The following is an 18,287-nucleotide window of genomic DNA, read 5'->3' as shown; positions in this document are numbered from 1 at the left end:
AAAAGGCAATAAATGGTAATTTAATCAGATCAGGCGGTCAATAATGAGAATTTCTCATCCTCAACTAACTTGAGGCCAATTGGACTCAACTTATATAGGGAAAAAAAAGGAAAAAAAATCCTAAAAAAAAAAAATCAATAAAGTAAATGGAGTGGTGGGGACCAAAATAAAATCCTCCAAAAAATCGAAAAATGATATGGAGTGGGGGAACCTCGTTGTCAGTAACAAACCCCCCTTTCAACTCAAAATTATTGACTAGAGAAAGAGCCAATTCTCACCAATTTTTTCCCTCCCAATTTTTGCACCAAAAAATAATGAAATTAGTAAGTTATTCCCTAAAGCTTTCCAAAAAAATTAATCGAAGAGAACCCAATTATTGATTATCGAAGCTTGACAAAGCAAAACGAAGTAATCCCAAAATTTAGAGACGAGTTTGGCCGAGCTGAGTGGAGTTGTGAAGCTGAATTATTGATGAAGACCCAGAAATTGATTACCGCAGCTGAAAGAGACGAGTTTGGCTGAGAACTGAGTAGTTTGCAAAAATGGATTATGGCGCTTGTGTGAATAGAGAAAGTGAAATTATTGAGGTTAGTTATTATTTGTTCAGAACTTGGTCATTGCTGAAATTGGAAAAGGGAGGAACAACATGCAATTGTTTTGGATTTGTCGATCTATTTTTAATTTGTGGATTTTTTTTTTCTTAATTGGTTTGATTTTTGGACAATTGAATTTGTGTCATCTAATTAAATGCTTGTTGTCTAAATTGTGTTGATGCTCATGTTGTGGTATTATGAAATTTGTCTTCTACATTTGCTTATGTTCATGTTGTGGTGTTATGAAATTGTTCTCTAAATTTGCTGATTGTAATTGAATGATTGTACTGGGAATTCGATTGAATGTTGCTCCTGTTGTGTTTTTCAAGGTTCGTTGGATTTAATTGAATGATTCCACTGGAAATTAGCTTGATTAGTGCTCCTGTGGTTGCTGTTAGTTGTTGTTGTGAGAATTTTGTCTCCCTAATTGATGTTGTTATGTTCCCATAAGCAGAATGCTTGTGAGTACCAGGTCATAGAGGGAGACTCAATAGGTTGTAGCTCAGATAGCTCAGACAGTGATGAAAGTTCACAAAGAGTTTTGAATGATGATGGGTAGGAGGGTTTTGACTTGAATAAGGAGCCACTAACTGATGGTTTTCACAAAGTTATCATGTAGGGTGACATTACTAGGGACATTAATTGAATTGAATGAATATTGTAGTGTGGGTTGTCATATTGGAGCTTCAAAGAGGGAGTCAGACATTTGGACAGGTACTTCATTACCTCAATTAAAAGTGTGAATGGTGTTAGGCACTTGGAATGAAATGAATAAGTTTTATCGTGATTATGGGAGGTAAGAAGGATTTGGTGTTGTGTGTATAGGTGGTGGAAAGTAAACCTCCAAAAATGCGGGAAAGTCAAATTCATATCACACTTATGTTTGGAAGTATGAGTGCTACGGGAAGACAACATACAGAATGAGGGTTAATGGTAAAAGTTGTGGTTAAGGAAGTACCAGTAGTGAAGAAGACTAAAAAAATGCAATTGTCCAGTTTTTATTTACGGGCAAGGTAATGTTGAAGGTGTTTGGATGATAAAGAAGGATGTCAATGAGCACAATCATGTAGTGAGTCCTAAATTGTCCAAACGCATAGCTATGTACATGAAGGAGAATATTACAAAGCATTTGGAGCATAAGATTGAAAATGACCATGGATCTGGTGCTCTGATAGGGCAGAATTACAACAATAAAGCCAAAGAAATTGTGTTGTCAATATGGAATTCACTAAAAAAGATATGCACAATTTGGTGAATAGAAAGAGGAGGTTGAAGTTAAAAATTGGTGATGCCTCGGCTATGTTGGACTATTTTAATAGGATGAGTGTCGATAATCAATTTTTTTTCACATGCATCTCCTTGATGAGAAGGGGAGGTTGAAAGACAATGTGTGGGCTGATGCTCAGAGTAGGAAGGCATATAAGTATTTTGGGGATGTCGTATGTTTTGATTCCACGTACCTAACAAATCAGTACGAACTTTCGTTTTCGAACTTTGTAGGGGTCAATCACTATGGTCAGACTATCTTTGTTGGGTGTGCGTTGGTTTCTCATGAGAATGTAGAGACCTTTGAGTGGTTATTCAGGATTTGGATGTCATGTATGAGAGGCAAGGCCCCGGCAGCGATCATGACATATCAGGATGCGGCTATGAAGAAGGCAATTAGAGCTGTTTTTCCCATGCCTCAAACATGGCATCGGTCATGTATGTGGCATATTATGAAGAAGTTTGGGCAGAAACTTGGTGCTTTGTCTAACTATCAGGATGTCAAAGAGGAGTTGCACCATATGATCTATAATAGCATTACCTTGGAGGATTTTGTTGAGTATTGGTGAGAATTTGTGAAAAAGTTCAAGCTAAAAGAATTTGAGTGTTATGATAGGCTGGAAGGTCAGTGATTTGAATTGCTTTAATTAATGTTATTGTCCATGGTATTTTGAGTTATTGGGTCTGATTATTTGGTTCTATATTTTTGCTTTTGTTTACATGCTTTGTTGATTTATTGTGTCTGTTTGGTTTCGATTAGTGGGTTTTGTTTTGTTCTGCTATATTTGGCAGTACCAACATGAGCTTGGATGGTACTTCGTTTAATACTGTTTTGTTCTACTATATATTTGGTTGTACCAACGTGAGATTGGATGGTACTTCGTTTAATACTGATGTGTAGTTGAAATGGTGTTGAAGTTCTTAGATGGTATCTTATGGACATAATCTTGGTTGAAATTCTTAGATGTTATCTTATAGACAAAATCTAACTTGTAGTGGACACATGCTTCCATGCCATATTCATTATGATTTTGAACTTATGTTGACACTGCATTTGACTTTGTAATTCATCCTTGTGTATTGGTATTTTATTGTCAGAAGTTAATTAAATTATTAAAATTCATCCGTGATGATGTGTGTTTTGTTCCTTGTCAATCACTGTTGTTTGTGGGTAGGGATGGCAATAGATCCGTATCCGACCCGGATCCGTGGATCCATATTCGTTTTTACGGATGTGGATCTTAATATTTTGGACCCGTCGGATCCGGGTCAAATCTGGATCCAAATATTGGACCCGGATCCAGATCCGTTTACCCGTTTTGTTCTTAAAAATAAGAAATAATTCTGATCCAAACCATACCCTAAGGCCTAGCCTACAAGCCCACAAACCTCACGGACTACACTCACTGACTCCCCTTAACACTAATTACATCTCTCAAAAACCAAACTAAATCTAGCACACTGTTTCTCTACCTCTAATTTACCCTCTCTACCCCTAAACCCTAACCCAGCGACGATTGAATAGAACGATTTGACACCAGCAAGCACTCCAAGTGGTGACTCTTCACTCGGATATATATTGACCGCAACAAGCAGCGATTGTAGCTCTCCGTATTAAGCACTCCAAGTGGTGACTATTCACTCGGATGCTGACTCTTCGTTTTGATATGCCGGTTTGCCGATGATGGCTGTCATGACTGCTCCTTCCTTTTTGATAGTCATGAATTTGTTATTAGATATGAGTTTGTGATTACTATTTCAAGGAACTACATATGCTAAATTGTGCAGTACAACTGTTCCTTTGAGTTTTATATTTTATGATTATAAGTTGGATGTTTGATAAATGTGAATTAGATTATATTGTTGATAGAATTGTTTAATCATTGAAATATACTCGTATAGCTAAGCATAGTGAAAATTGAAAAATAAAGTCATTTTTGGTTTAATTTTTTTTACTTATTTAATTTATTGCTAGAATTATTTTGGACCCGTTTTGGACCCGGATCCATAGGACCCGACGGATCTGGATATGGATCCTCATTTTTTATACCCGACGGATCCGGGTCGGATATGGATCTTAGGCAGAAAAACGAATCTAGATCTGGATCCATTAGGATCCGGTCCAGATCCGACCCGTTTCCATCCCTATTTGTTGGTGTCTCTGATGTGTCCATTACCGGCTGGACAATGCTCTATTAGGAATGCTAGATGTTGATTGGATGTATGATGTTTGTGTTTGGTAGTAGGGTTGTTCGAGGAAAGAGAGATGTGGACTCTCACGTACGTTAAAAATGTCTTTTGGGTAGGAATGCAAACAACTCAAAGGGTCGAGAGCATCAACAACTTTTTTGATGGGTATATTAACAAGCACACTCGCTTATCCGAGTTTGCTCCTAATTATTGCAAGGCGATGGGAAGTCGTGCAAATTATGAGAAGGATGCGGATGCAAAATCGGCGCGTTATGTAAGGCCTTTATTATCATAATTTCAGTAAGAATGTAAATTTCAAAAAGTATATATATACGGATGCAAATTTATCGAAGTACAAAATCAGTGCAACCGTGTGGCATATGTGACCCTTGTCAGGCCAAAGAAGATGGTGGCATATAATGAGGAAAAGCATGTCTTCTCAGATCGTGTATAACACGGAGAGAAGCTAAGTACCGCTACAAAATAGGTTGATGGAGTATAGAGTTTTGTATAACACGGAGAAAAAAGAGGCGTATTGTGATTGTCGCCACTTTGAATGTCATGGGATCGTTTGTAGACACATAATAAAGGTCTTGGACATGAATGGTGTTACTGAGATCCCTTCCATGTACATTCTAGATAGGTGGAGAAAGGATATTAGTAGGAAACATACCCTTACCAAAGTTGCTTATCATGATGCCTCCAAAACAGAAAAGGTGATGAGATATGATAATTTGATGCTAGCTCTTGAACCTGTTGTTATGCGTGCTTCATCAGAAGAAGAAGTTGTTGAAGTCTTGATGGACATGATTTAGTTAATGAGCATCAAAGTTGATGAACTACAAGGTTCGGGCCAAGGTTCTAGCGGTGATAAAAGGCCTAGTTGTGATCTTAAGGTGGTGAAATAGGCTAATCCTCCAACTCTAAAAACCCCTAGCACAGGTAACAAAGGTAGCATTGCACAACCAGAAGACACTCCCAATTCATGTGTGAAAGACCCTAAACCCCGGGATAATAAAAAAGGCAGACCTAGAGGATCTCGGTTCATATCCCCGGCAGAAAAAAGGGGTTCGGATAAACAGGTTGAGATTGCCAAGACAGGAGGTAAGGAGAAACAGGTTACGGGGCTTGAGACTAATGTGGATAATGACTATGGGACTGTACACCCCTTCAGCTTGCAAAACAAGGTAAGTGTAGCGTTTTAAGTGTGTTGAATGTATACTGTCAGGGGTGTTTCTTAATTATAAAAGCTAACTGAATATTTGCAGTTTCCTTTTTCTAATATGTTGGATGCTCAACAAATGACCTCATATTTTTAGCAATGGTACCAGAAGGTACTAATATATGCAGCATAGTATTTTTTTTTTTAACAAAAAGCCTTACGATAGTGTTTAAGGTACTAATAAATACATATGTTGAACCACGTAGCAAGCAATGGGAGTGGCCCCTCAGCGTTTAACGGAAGGATTTTAGCTGGTGGAATTCACATGAATGAGCATAGTGAAGCAGTTAGGTACTTCACCAACAACGCGTACCAAGATCAACTACATTTCGCTCAACCAGGCCATGAATTTAACAACAGCTTTTCGACAAACCCGTCCGTACATCATTTGCAACAAGATTCAAATCATTTAATAATTAACTGATTTGTATAAAAACAGTGAGGTGTTGTAGTATAATTTGTTCTGATATGGAGTTGCTGTAAATTTCCCAATACCAACTTGGGTTTGGGATGGTATTTCATTTAATACCAATTTGGTCAGAATGGTATCCTATTAGCATACTAATAAGAGATATAATGGTTTCCTATTAGCATACCAGTTAGAGCTAGAATGGTACCATTGTATAAAAGGCATCTTCATTAACATACTTGTAAGAAATCGAATGGTATCATTGTAGAGTACACGTAAAAGTAGCAATTTGCAACATATTATTAATGTACATCTGCAATCCAAAAAAAATGTACTATGGATAATGTAATCCATAAAAATTCTCTTCACATATCCACTAAGATATGTTATGTATATATATACATTATGTACTTGATTCAAACACATATTATGTTTTTATAAAATGAATAAAAAATGTCACACCAAATGTGGAAGAATATATTTCATGCTGGATGTCGGCATTCGTACGGGTGAAGTGACTGAAATATACGTTGATCGAATATGGGGTGGGCAAAGCCCAAATATGTCTGTAGTTGTTGTTGATGTGCTTGTTGAAACTGCAGAATGGTGGACTTTATGGATCATCCATATACATACAAGGATGTCTAGTTTTCCCGGTTCAGCAACTAAACTAGCTAAGTGTACATTTGTGTCCTACCTCTCAATTAGTAGATGAAAACTCACTTAGCTTTGTACATGTAAAAAAAATTGATAATGTGCATCAGATTTTCTTGGTTTTGAACCAAGTTGAGTTAATGGTGGTAAACTCCCACGAAGGATGCATCCACACGAGGGTTGTTGTTTTTTATTCGATTGCTTATTGGTTTAGACGTGAGCACGAAAACACTTCAAAAGATTTTTTTTGGGCATAAACGAATGTTAGTGGCTGTAACAATAAAAATAAAAGACATAGCAAGTAAGTATAATTTTACGTTCATTGTGGTTAATGAGGTTACAAATGTTTTTTACAACGCAATCAAAGCGACCGGAAGCACATATAGTTCGGCCCGAGAAGTGAAGGCGTCACTAGGCACTGCTTGGGACAGTTTGATTTCGAACAAGATGTTCATTTCGAACCAATACGACAATAATACTGAAGCATGGTATCGAGATTAGTTGGTGGTGAAGAGCACAAACATCTCAATGCAAGGGCGACGTTGTTCATTTCGTATCACAAACGCGAGTTTGGCAAATTGAAGGTCGTTCGTCGTCTTATTATGTTATTCTATATTGCATGTGTAGAACAGTACATACCAACGTCGTCGTACTAGTTGGTATTCAGAAGCTATGTAATATACTAATGTAGTTGTTAATGGGATGAACTATGTAATGGGATAAGCCATCTCTAATATACTAATGAAGCTAGATTATTCAGTGGCGCATTTCTAAAATTAAAAAATCTCACACACCATACGAACATCGTAACATAACAACCTTACTACACAAAAACATTGTAACATAAATACCTTAAAGGAGATTACCTTAGTACATAACTACGCTAAAATTACTTAAAAGATAACATCATAATAACAAACTTCTCATTAAACATAAATAAGCCAGGCCCTGAAATAAAGTAGAAAACTATGGCTGAATAAATTTGCAAGCCAGCCAATAGAGCCCAAAATATAATTTAAAACAAAGCAAAGACCATAATTTAAGCTATTATACCAATGAGAAAGGCATAGATATCAACGTGTACTACAATGGTATAATGGGGATACCAACAAGAGGCAAACCAATACAGCCGTTTGATTAGATTTCTTCACTCCCATCTATATCTCTAGTGGTGTAGCTCGAGTCAGTGCTAAAATCCATATCCCAAAAGTACCGGTCATGGAGTTTCTTCACCGCATAATCCACACGAAACCAGTAGTCTTTGGGGTGTAGATTAAACAAGTACAAGTTTGTGAGAAGGATTTCCATGTTGTGCATAACATCTAACCCGTTAGCCTCAATCATCATGTTTTTAAACTCGAGGAATTTGTCGTCATTAATCTTCCACTAGAACTCATGTCTCAAATTCTCATGAGATAAATTGACGCACTCATATGTAATGTTGACCTTCTCAGCAATAAGAAGACCTATTCCATTTTCTCTGGAGAACTTGCGCCCCAAAATAATAATACCCTATCTCCCTGATTGGGGGACAATCTTCTCAAGATGGTCATCAACATCCTCCCACCAAGCCTCTAATGACTTAAACGTGATAAAGAATTTTGTAATCCATTTGTACCAACGCTTGTGTATCATGCATTTTACAAGTGTTTTCTTCAACTTCACCATGTAAAAAATGAAAGGCCTCTTGAACACGTCCAAGAGATAAAAAAATTAAGCAATAAACATCCTTTTTGAACTCCGTTTGTGGGCCAAGTTCAAGTAGTGCCAAGTAAGGGTACTCGGAATGCCAACATAACCCGTATACAGCTATCGCATTCCTCGTGTCTGTATCATGATAACTTGCGTAATAGAAGGTATGGTTTATATTCAACTCGACCTCACAACTACATAGGGGCTTTAAATATAAAACATAAGGAGGCTGGTAAGGAATACGTGCAGATGGTGAGAGTTGTGTTGATTGTAGTGAAGGAATTATGTTTTCGATAAGTGCAATTACTAGATATATGAAGGATCACTATTATGGAGATAATTAGTTGATTTTATAGGGTCGTCATTGTCTGGTGCTATATGTGACAAATGATCTTTGGGCTAATTAAATAGTCCAAAGCCCTATAGAATGGATCCTATAAGGTCACACAACAAAGGTATTGGGTCGAACAAGTAAGAGTCCCATTAATGGGCCTCATGAGGATATGACAAGCCATGTAAGGAGTAGGGCTAGTGTAGTTAGAAGTAGGTTAGGAGTTTGGGCTTCACGTGGACTTTAATTACATATGTGATATATAAACAGAGGTCATGCCTAGGGTTGACATAAGTCATAATTTACTCACACAGTAAATTGTGAAGCAAGCAACCAAACACCCTAACCCCTCTCTCTCACACACCTCTCTCTTCCTCCCTTTTTTCCGTACGGTACGGACCACCCAAGCAAGGTGGTTTCTCACGGTGGTGATGATGGTGGTTCGTGGCTCATTCGTTCCTCTCTTCTCCATTGAAGGTTGATTGAAACGTTTAATCACAACTAAATAACATTATTATTGGAGGTTTAATCTGTGCCCGTGGACTAAGTAGAGGAATCACGCTTAGGGTTCTTTATCTCCCATTGTTCTTGCTCGATTGTATGTTGAATCACGCTTCAAAGGTACATTTATATGTTCTTTATGTGTTATGCAATGATTTTTTAAATATAATTTCAGCTTAGTTTAATTAAATTATGAGGGATTTAATAATAGTATATATTGTTGGAAATTTGTGTAAAGAGGATTTTAATATTCTTCTATTATTTTAAATTGTAGGAGACTTCAAATTAAAGGGACTGATTTCTATTAGTCGTGGAGATATTAAGATCATATTCAAGGTACGTTCGCGTACTTAGCATAATTTTTATGATGTAGTAGCATGCTAAATGTGTTTAATTGATTACAAGTAGTATCATGCTAGATTTGGAATGGAAATTGTGATTTGGTTGTTATTGGTGATTGAATTATGAAGCATAATTTATTTGTGATGGATTAATGGTTGGTAAATAATAGTTTGGAATGTTGAATATGAACCACACTTTTATTTATGGCATGATAGAAAGCATGTTTAATTAAACTAAATGTTTAATTTGGATTGGAATATGAAAAGGGAATTTCATTATAGTTCATATAATTTTCATTGATGCTTTAACCATGAGAAAGGAGCTATGTAAGTGTCTAGATGTTGGTGCCTTAGCTCACTTAAGGTGTTTTTAACACCGAGGGATATGATTTTTGGCGCATTAAGCGTTTAAGGTGTCTTTGACACTGAGGTAGATTTAAAAAGGGTTCAACATTAAATATTATGTGATCACTAATTATTTAAGAATTAAATTAAAGTGTTTAATTGTTTGAATAATCATGATGTTTGATGTTGTTATGATTTGAGAGTCATCACCAAGCTAAGTTTAATAAATTGTAAAAAACGTAAAGTGAAAAAGATTACGCACCAAAACTCTTGGAACGTATATACCTTGAATATGAACATATAGGGGGAGTTATGCGACTTTATTTTTTACCATAACTTCTAATGGAGTACATGACGCTGTACATTCCTTTTATTATTATGCGCAGGAATTCTGCCACTTACGAGTGGTTCTTTTATACTGGCACGGTTAGTTTTCGTGTTAGTACCTCTTTATTGGGGCAGGTTAGGGGGGAAACCTGTTCGATGCGTAATCAAAACTAAATAAATTAGTTAGTTACTTAGTTGAGAAGTTTTTTTTAATATTGTATGCTTGAAAAAACAGGTTCAGTGAGGTAAGTTCTGTGTTGATAGGTAAATGCATGTTAGTGTGTTTAAATACGATTATGTACTCAGCTTTGCTGATTGTGTGTTTCTGTGTTTGTTGGCCTTGTCTTTACCTTGGCTCAATGATGACCCATTTTTAATGGAGAGTAGTAGAAACAAGTAGAGAGAAACTTTTCAGGTGGTGAGGCATATTCATGATGGGCATGAGTGAAGAGTGAATCATGCTAGTTTCCATAAGTACATGATGTGTTATTGCTTTTATATATTCTATAATATTTCTATTGCGAGACTAACATGAAGGCTTTTAAGTTGGATTGTTTTGTTATGGGCCTACAATGGTTCCAAGTTGTATGTTTGAATTTGTTTTACTTTGGTTTGACTTTACTTTCGTAAGTTGACTTTTTAAGTAGAGTCGTTTTAAAATATTTTAAAGGACAGTCTTTCGTTGTGTGTCTTTGATAGTTGCCTTAGCCGTTTTCATGGTGGCGGTAATATCTTAGATGTTCCTATTTAAAGTTTTAAACAGGACAAAACATGTATTTTAAAAGACAGGAATTTCTAGGGTGTTATAAAGTGGTATCAGACGCCTCCACCGCACAACCGGTATTCCATATACTGCAAATTGCAAAAGTCAATTTTCTTTGGATTTTTCCCCAATTCATTGTAAGTAGCTTATAATTTTAAATTAACCCTCCAAACCCTAAATCTTATTTTAATTAAATTGTTTAAGAGCTAATTTTTTATTTAAGTGTGATTTTTTAATTCTATAAATTCTTTTTTTTAATGGTTGAGGTTGGTTGTTTGTATTCCAATGTTAGGCTAGGGTTCTCAATTCTCAAATTGTTCACTTTATGAAACTATAACTTGTTATTTGTGTTAAATTGTTTGGTAATATTGATTATATGATATGATGGTGATTGAATTTTTATTGATTCATTGTTTTTATTTTTATTGATTTAAATAGGACATGTCAAACAATTCACCTAATTCAAACAATTCTAAGGTAAAGGGAAAAGAACCCAATCTTCGACAATTCTTGTTTAAAAGAATGAAATCTCAAGGAAATTAACCCACTTTATTTACGGAAATTTCACCAAATGCCCCTCAATTATTTTTTTTATTCCCCAAATACCCATCAAAACTTTCAAATTCACCTTATACTCCCGAGTTTAAGAAAAATATCACCAAATGCTCTTATTGACTAACGGCGGTTAACACCGTTAGTCATTAATGACTAATATGCCACGTGGCAGCCTCTAATTGGTTGTTGTAATATTAGTTAATTAATTATTAAAAAAAACTTTAAAAAATTAAAAAAAATACCCCAACCACCCAAGACCCACCCCACCCACCAACGCCCGACCACCAGCCACCACCGCCAGATCCCACCCCTCCCCCCTGCGCCGGTGGTCCCTTTTCACCGGCGAGGGCAGCCCCCCACCCTCCGACACCCCCTCCCCCTACCCCCAGCCCATTCTCCCTCCGTTTCCCCTTCCCTTAAACCCCTCCCCAGCCTCGAAAAACCCCTTAATCGAAGCGGCCGACGTCCAAATGACAGGGTAAAGTCGTATCTTCAAATCAAAAGTAATTCCTAAATCCTCTAACTAATGTAGATAGGGAAGTAGGGTCGAATCCACAGAGAAACGAGTCTTTCTATTCCTAATTAATTAATATAATCTAGATTATAAAGTAACCAAAATATAATGATCGAAGGAAACTAAACTACGAAGAGTAAAAGTGGGAAAGAATAAAAGTAGTAGGAAAAACAATGAATAAAAGGCCTAGGGCATAGGTTCACCAATAAATAATATTCCAGGGTAAAACATAATAATCAATCATCAATGCATAAATTAATCAGATCATAAAGGGCTTTCGCTACGTGTTACAATCACATAATTAATTTACCGGTATTAAATCTCATCTCTCGAATCTCGACTTAACCATTTATAAATTAACCTGCCTATTGAAACTAGACCTAAACATCAATTCTCATCTGTCGAATCTCGAATCAATATTGTTAAACTCATGCATAAAAGATCTGCGCAAATCTAGTCACATAGCATTTGGTGATGTGTCTATTTTATATAGTATTTTACCCCCGTCCCTTGGTCATAATTAGTAGTGTTTTTGGCTCTTTAGAGCCACTTTTATTACTAATTGGTGTTTTGTAGTGTTTTCGTAGATTTGGTTGACTTTTGCAGGGATTTGCACTTTTGGAGCATTTTCCCGAGATATTATGGAGCAATGACGAGCATTGGAGAAGCACGACTAGTTTCTATAGCCCAGGGCCAGTTAGAGACATCAAACCGGTGATTAAGGGCTCGGTATATGTGATACCGGGGCATTTGGACCGAGTATTCAAGACCCGAAGAGGAAACCTAGATTGGCCCGAAGAATTGGAGCCCAATCGAAGTCCAAATAGTGGCCCAAGAGTGCCGCCCGGCCAAAGAGAGTGGCGCCCGGAGGCGCGCCTGGACGGGCGAGGGAAGCAAAGGCTGGCGCCCAAACTCGCGCCCGGCCGGGCGTGAGATTCATACTTGAGAGGAAAAAGGCGCGCCCGATCGGGCGGTGCCTCGCCCGATCGGGCGCGTGTTATTGTTAGGAGACGATTGGCGTCGTTTAAGTTTGTTTTAGTTTAGGATTCTTGCTTAGTATAAATACTTTTTCGTAAAACGAGTTTAGTATCTTCTTTTTACACTTTCTTAGATTTTCTCTCTCTACTTAACTTTTAGATTACTTTCTCTCTCATATACTTTGTTCTTAACTTTATTCTTAATTCCAGATTTCTTTGGTAACGATTTCTCTTCTCTTAATCTTAGTTATTTATTTTATTCCTTTGATTATGTCTTGTTTTATTGTTTTAATTAGTTTAGTTTTAATTATGTGTGAGTAGTTTTATTTCTAGGGTTTGTGGGGATCCATAAATAATATGAAGGGGTAATTTATTGTTGTTGATTATAGTTGCTAGATTAATTTCCTATTGATTGATTTAATGCTCTGTGACTAGATTTGCACAGATCTTTTATGCATGAGTTTGACAATATTGATTCGAGATTCGACAGATGAGAATTGATGTTTAGGTATAGTTTCAATAGGCAGGTTAATTTATAAATGGTTAAGTCGAGATTCGAGAGATGAGATTTAATACCGGTAAATTAATTGTGTGATTGTAATACGTAGCGAAAGCCCTTTATGATCTGATTAATGTATGCATTGATGATTGATTATTATGTTTTACCCTGAAATATTATTTATTGGTGAACCTATGCCCTAGGCCTTTTATTCATTGTTTCTTTTCCTACTTTTATTCTTTCCCACTTTTACTCTTAGTAGTTTAGTTTCCTTGGATTATTATATTTTGGTTACTTTATAATCTAGATTATATTAATTAATTAGGAAAAGAAAGACTCGTTTCTCTGTGAATTCGACCCTACTTCCCTATCTACGTTAGTTAGAGGATTTAGGAATTACTTTTGATTAGGTGATATGAGTTTAGCTTGTCAAAATTTGGCGTCGTTGCCAGGGAAACGGTTTTATTTTTGTTTCTGATTATTTTTGTAGTTTAGGTTATTTCTTTTTGTCTCAAAGAACGTTAGTTCTTTGAGGCAACTTTCATATTTGCTTTTAGTTCTTTTTGTTTATGCCCAGGTGTTCCAGATCAGGGTACATCCCATTCGATCCTGAGATCGAACGATCCTCCATAGACAGAAGAATTTATACAAGCAAATTCTGGCGGATTCTGGTGATAATAATAATCACCGAAATCCTCCAACTGGTTCTAGCGATTCAGAGGTATCTTCAGATCCAGAATCAGAAATGACGGCTCCAATGAAGCTTAGTGATTACTCACAACCAAAGCTTACAGATTTTCCACACCTTACTCCCACTCCGACTCTTGATGGGCTGCAGTTTGAGATTAAACCCCAATTTATAACGATGATAGAAAGGAAGCAATTTAGTGGAGCTAAGGGTGAAGACCCAAATTTTCATATTGCAGACTATTGTCAGTGCTGTAATACCATCAGGCAAGCTGGGGTCACACAAGACCAAATCAGGGAGATTCTCTTTCCTTTTTCTTTAACGGGAAAAGACAAATTATGGTTTAATGGTTTAAATAGAACTGCACTTGGTATAACTGACTGGGAAACTCTTGTTTTAAATTTTTATAACAAGTATTATCCTGCAGAGAGAATAGCCGTACTACGGAGTGCAATTCAGAACTTTGCCCAAGAAGCCGATGAAACTTTATATGAGGCTTGGGAGAGGTTCAAGGACCTACAGAGAGAATGCCCCCACCATAATCTGGCACAATGGCAGTTAATCCAAGCCTTTTACAATGGCATTGGAAATTCGTCTAGAATAATCTTGGACTCTGCAGCTAGTGGGAGGTTTATGAATCATAATGTTGATGATGTAGGTCAAGTTATCGAAGATATGGCGATACATAATTCTCAATATGGGAATCCTAGAGGCTTTACTAACAAGGGGAAGCATAGTGTTGACTCTGTATCCTTTTTGCAAGCTCAATTAACCTCTATCTGCCAGAAATTAGATAATCTTAGCACTGCTAATGTATCTAATGTTTCTGCAATTAATAATAATGCTAATGAGGCTTTCTGTGAAAATTGTGGAATTTTAGGTCATTGGGAGCAAGATTGCAGGAGTTCCGTGGAGCAAGTTAATGCTTTACAAGATTATAGGCAGAATAACCCATACTCCAACACCTACAATCCTGGGTACCGGAATCACCCGTACCTTTCCTACCGCAGTACTAATGTTCAAAATCCACCACCACAAGAACCACAGACGCCACAACAACAATAGCAGAAATATTGCCACCCTAATGCTGGCCAGAAGAACCAACCACAACAATCCTCCTCATCTTCCGACCCTGCTTTGGTAGAAATTAGAGCGATGCTGGTTAATATGCAGAAGCACATGGAGAGTAGGGATGCCCAAATTGTAAATAATCAAATTGCGCAACTTTCTGCTACTCTACAAGCCCATCAACAGGGAACTCTGCCAGCACAGCCGACCAGGCCTACGGATCAAGCCTATGCAATTACTCTAAGGAGTGGTTCAAACTATGAAGGCCCCCCTATGCTCAGAGACGATGAACCTGTTTTAATAAATAATGTCAATCCTGATTCCGTTAAACCTGACAATGTAGCTAATAGCCCTGCAAGGCTAAAGCATAGTACTAATATATCTAATTCTACATTGCAGGGTACGACTCCAGAGAAGGTGGCCACTCCAGATAAGAGCAATAATGCTCCAAAGCCAGTTATCAAACTTCCATTCCCCAATCGTCACATGAAAACAAATTTGGATAAGCAGTTTGGTAAGTTTCTGGAGATGGTAAAAAATTTGAAGGTAACAGTTCCCTTCACTGAATTAATTACACAAATTCCTGCATATGCAAAATTTATGAAGGAAATATTGACAAGAAAAAGGTCTATTAGTGAGGTAGAGACAATAGGTTTCACTGCAGAGTGTAGTGCCGTACTTCAAAATAAATCTCCACCTAAATTAAAAGATCCGGGTAGTTTTTCTATCCCTTGTCATATTGACAATCTAATGATCGATAATGCATTGTGTGATTTGGGTGCTAGCGTTAGTGTTATGCCATTATCTGTGTGTTCCAAGCTAAATATGGGTAAATTAAAAGCTACTAATATTACTCTACAAATGGCCGACCGTTCTTTCAAATACCCCTTCGGTGTTTTAGAGGATGTTCCCATTAGAGTAGGTAAATTTTATATACTTGTTGATTTTGTTGTTTTTGATATGGCTGAGGATATGCAAACCCCAATCATTTTGGGTAGACCATTTCTTAACACTGCAGGAGCAGTTATAGATGGGAGAAGTGGCAAATTAACACTATCAGTAGGGGACGATAAAATTATTTTTAATCTTAATAATACCCCTAAAAGCCCCATGACAGAGGAGAAGTGCTTTAGTGTTAATGTGGTTCATAATTATTCTAACAAGCCCCAAGCTCTTGTAAAAGATCCCTTGGAGGCGGTATCTTGTGTTGCATCCTTTTCAGATGAGATAGACAAATGGCAGAAGGAAGTTGATGCGGTAGAAAGATCCCTCTACACTGTCGGTCTTGGTTTTGAGGATGAAAAGGTGGAATCAAACAAGCAAGTTGTGCAAATTGAGCCTACGGTGAGTGTTCCGCCAGATCGAGTTGCAAGTGCAAAATGCAATGACAGTTTAAAGCAACCCTCGATCGAAGAGGGATCTTTAGTGCGTAGCATTGAAGAGCCCCCAATCCAAGTCAAGGAGGATCCACCAGATAAAGTGAATTGGTGTCCCATAGGGTATGTCAGGAAGCCGCGCCGTGGCCTAAACACCGCTCGACCGGGTGAGAATCCACCCAACCAAGCGTTAGGTCGAGGGTCCTAGCTCTTGTATTTGGTAAGAAGGTCGTGCGGGACCTAGATAAACCAGCGCTTCGCGGGAGGCAACCCGTATTTTAATGCTTTTTAGACTAATTTTCTTTCTTTTTCTTATGAGAGGAGAGATGAGGTAATTTAATGGGTTTTATGAGTGTTTGTACAGGTTTGAAGGACAAGAGTTAGCCAAAAATTGAAGAAAACAAGAAAATAAAAAAAATCGTCAAATTAGCCTCGGGCCCGACCGGGCGAAGCTCGCCCGATCGGGCGCGAGAGCGACATAAGAAAAATCGGGTGTTTTCTCCCGATCGGGCGAAGACCGCCTGACCGGGCGCCAGATTTGACGTATACGGACATATTAGATCGCCCGACCGGGCGAAGGGCGCTCGACCGGGCGCGAAAGTTGAAGAAAAATTCGGGCACAGATCACCCGATCGGGCGGAGCCCGCCCGACCGGGCGCGAGAGGAAGGGAAAATTTATCACCCAGATCGCCCGATCGGGTGAATGCCGCCCGACCGGGCGCGAGAACGACAAATTAGAAAAATCAAGATCGCCCGACCGGGCGACAGGTCCGCCCGACCAGGCGCGAGCTAACCGACCTCTTTTTCTTCTTCTTCTTTATTCTTTCTTCCTTCATTTCTCTTTTCCTACATAACTTTTTCTCTCTAAAACCTTAAAACCTCTACCTTCTCTCTAAGATTCTCTCTTCATTTCTCACCCAAATCCAAATATTTTTACATATTTTAATCCTCCCTTTATCCTCTACAATCCTATATATAAATTTTCAAACTTCATTCAATTTATTTTTCATACCCATTTTACATTATGGCTTCTAAGAGGGCTCGATCGATTTTCGGAAGGAGTTCTAGCTCGAGGGAGGAGTACGACCCGGATTTACAACTCCCCTACTGGCCAACGATCCGTATTGCTAGCCAGGAGCAAAAGGAGCGGCTAGAACACCTAGTCGGGCGCGAGGTAATTCCTTCATGGTGGTTACACCGCCCTACTTTAGAATCGTATGGTTTGTTTGATTTTGTTAAACGATTTTTAAATGACATAGGAATGAGAAAATTCGTTGACATGCATTATCCTACATACCGTGAATTAACTTGTGAATTCTTGTCTTCTTTGAAAGTTGTAAATAGTAGAAATGGGCCGAATTTAACTTTTAGGTTGAACAATAGGAATATTAGTTTAACATTTGTGGAATTTTGTAAATAGTTTGAATTGAATTCTGAATTACCATTCCAATGGCATGCTGATTACAAAATGGATGACATTTATCATGCTCTTATTGGTTTGCCTACCCCCGACCCCCAACATGCTAGTACAAAACCTATCCATCACCAAATTCCAAAAATCTAGCAAAGATTTGCGGGTTTGTGTTTTCTGGGTAGGATTGAGCCCTATAACGCCCAAACCAACAAACTAGCTGTTATAGGACACTATGTGTATGGTTTTGGGAAACTGAACACAGGTAGGTACATCATCCACCATCTGATCAGACATGCCACAGCCAGTACCCAATCTCGCACCCCCATTCGTATAGGAGGCCTTATCACTAGGATAGTAGGTTGGTTTTGTTGAGAGTGGACCCCACCAACTGACCAACTGTGGACCGGATACCTATATGACTACTAGGTATTTTGAGGAGTTGGGGTGGGTATGACTAGACAGTGAGCAGACACCCCACTGGTGTATTAGGACTAGACCGAGCAGCCTTTGCCCATCTTTTCCCTACCTAGTTCTGATTTGACCGCCTTTCCCCCCCGGCAAA

General features: G+C 38.0%; 1 protein-coding gene and 1 non-coding gene across 2 annotated transcripts; one reads left to right on the top strand and one right to left on the bottom strand.

The window, feature by feature from the left end:
• The first annotated feature begins 1,942 nt into the window (after positions 1–1,942).
• On the top strand, positions 1,943–4,344 carry LOC145568519 (protein FAR1-RELATED SEQUENCE 5-like). The gene is made up of 3 exons (XM_081627944.1): positions 1,943–2,424; positions 2,652–2,734; positions 4,166–4,344. The coding sequence occupies exons 1-3, from the start codon at positions 1,943–1,945 to the stop codon at positions 4,342–4,344; spliced, it is 744 nt and encodes a 247-aa protein (XP_081484070.1).
• Positions 4,345–14,305: 9,961 nt separating this feature from the next.
• Positions 14,306–14,412, bottom strand: LOC145608044 (small nucleolar RNA R71). The gene has a single exon (XR_014105706.1). It is a non-coding gene; the product is annotated as a small nucleolar RNA R71 (small nucleolar RNA).
• Between the last annotated feature and the right edge of the window lie 3,875 nt (positions 14,413–18,287).

The sequence above is a fragment of the Chenopodium album genome, chromosome 2, assembly GCF_948465745.1.
Source record: "Chenopodium album chromosome 2, dcCheAlbu1.1, whole genome shotgun sequence".
Lineage (NCBI taxonomy): Eukaryota > Viridiplantae > Streptophyta > Magnoliopsida > Caryophyllales > Amaranthaceae > Chenopodium > Chenopodium album.
This window is presented reverse-complemented; position numbering and strand designations above follow the sequence as displayed.

Bases quoted from the DNA above. Each gene is read 5' to 3' on its own strand.
- LOC145568519 (XM_081627944.1), top strand. From the start codon at position 1,943: ATGCATCTCCTTGATGAGAAGGGGAGGTTGAAAGACAATGTGTGGGCT. The intron at 2,425-2,651 runs GTGAGAATTTGT...TATATTTGGCAG, and splicing joins GAGGATTTTGTTGAGTATTG to TACCAACATGAGCTTGGATG. The intron at 2,735-4,165 runs GTACTTCGTTTA...TCTTTTGGGTAG, and splicing joins TACCAACGTGAGATTGGATG to GAATGCAAACAACTCAAAGG.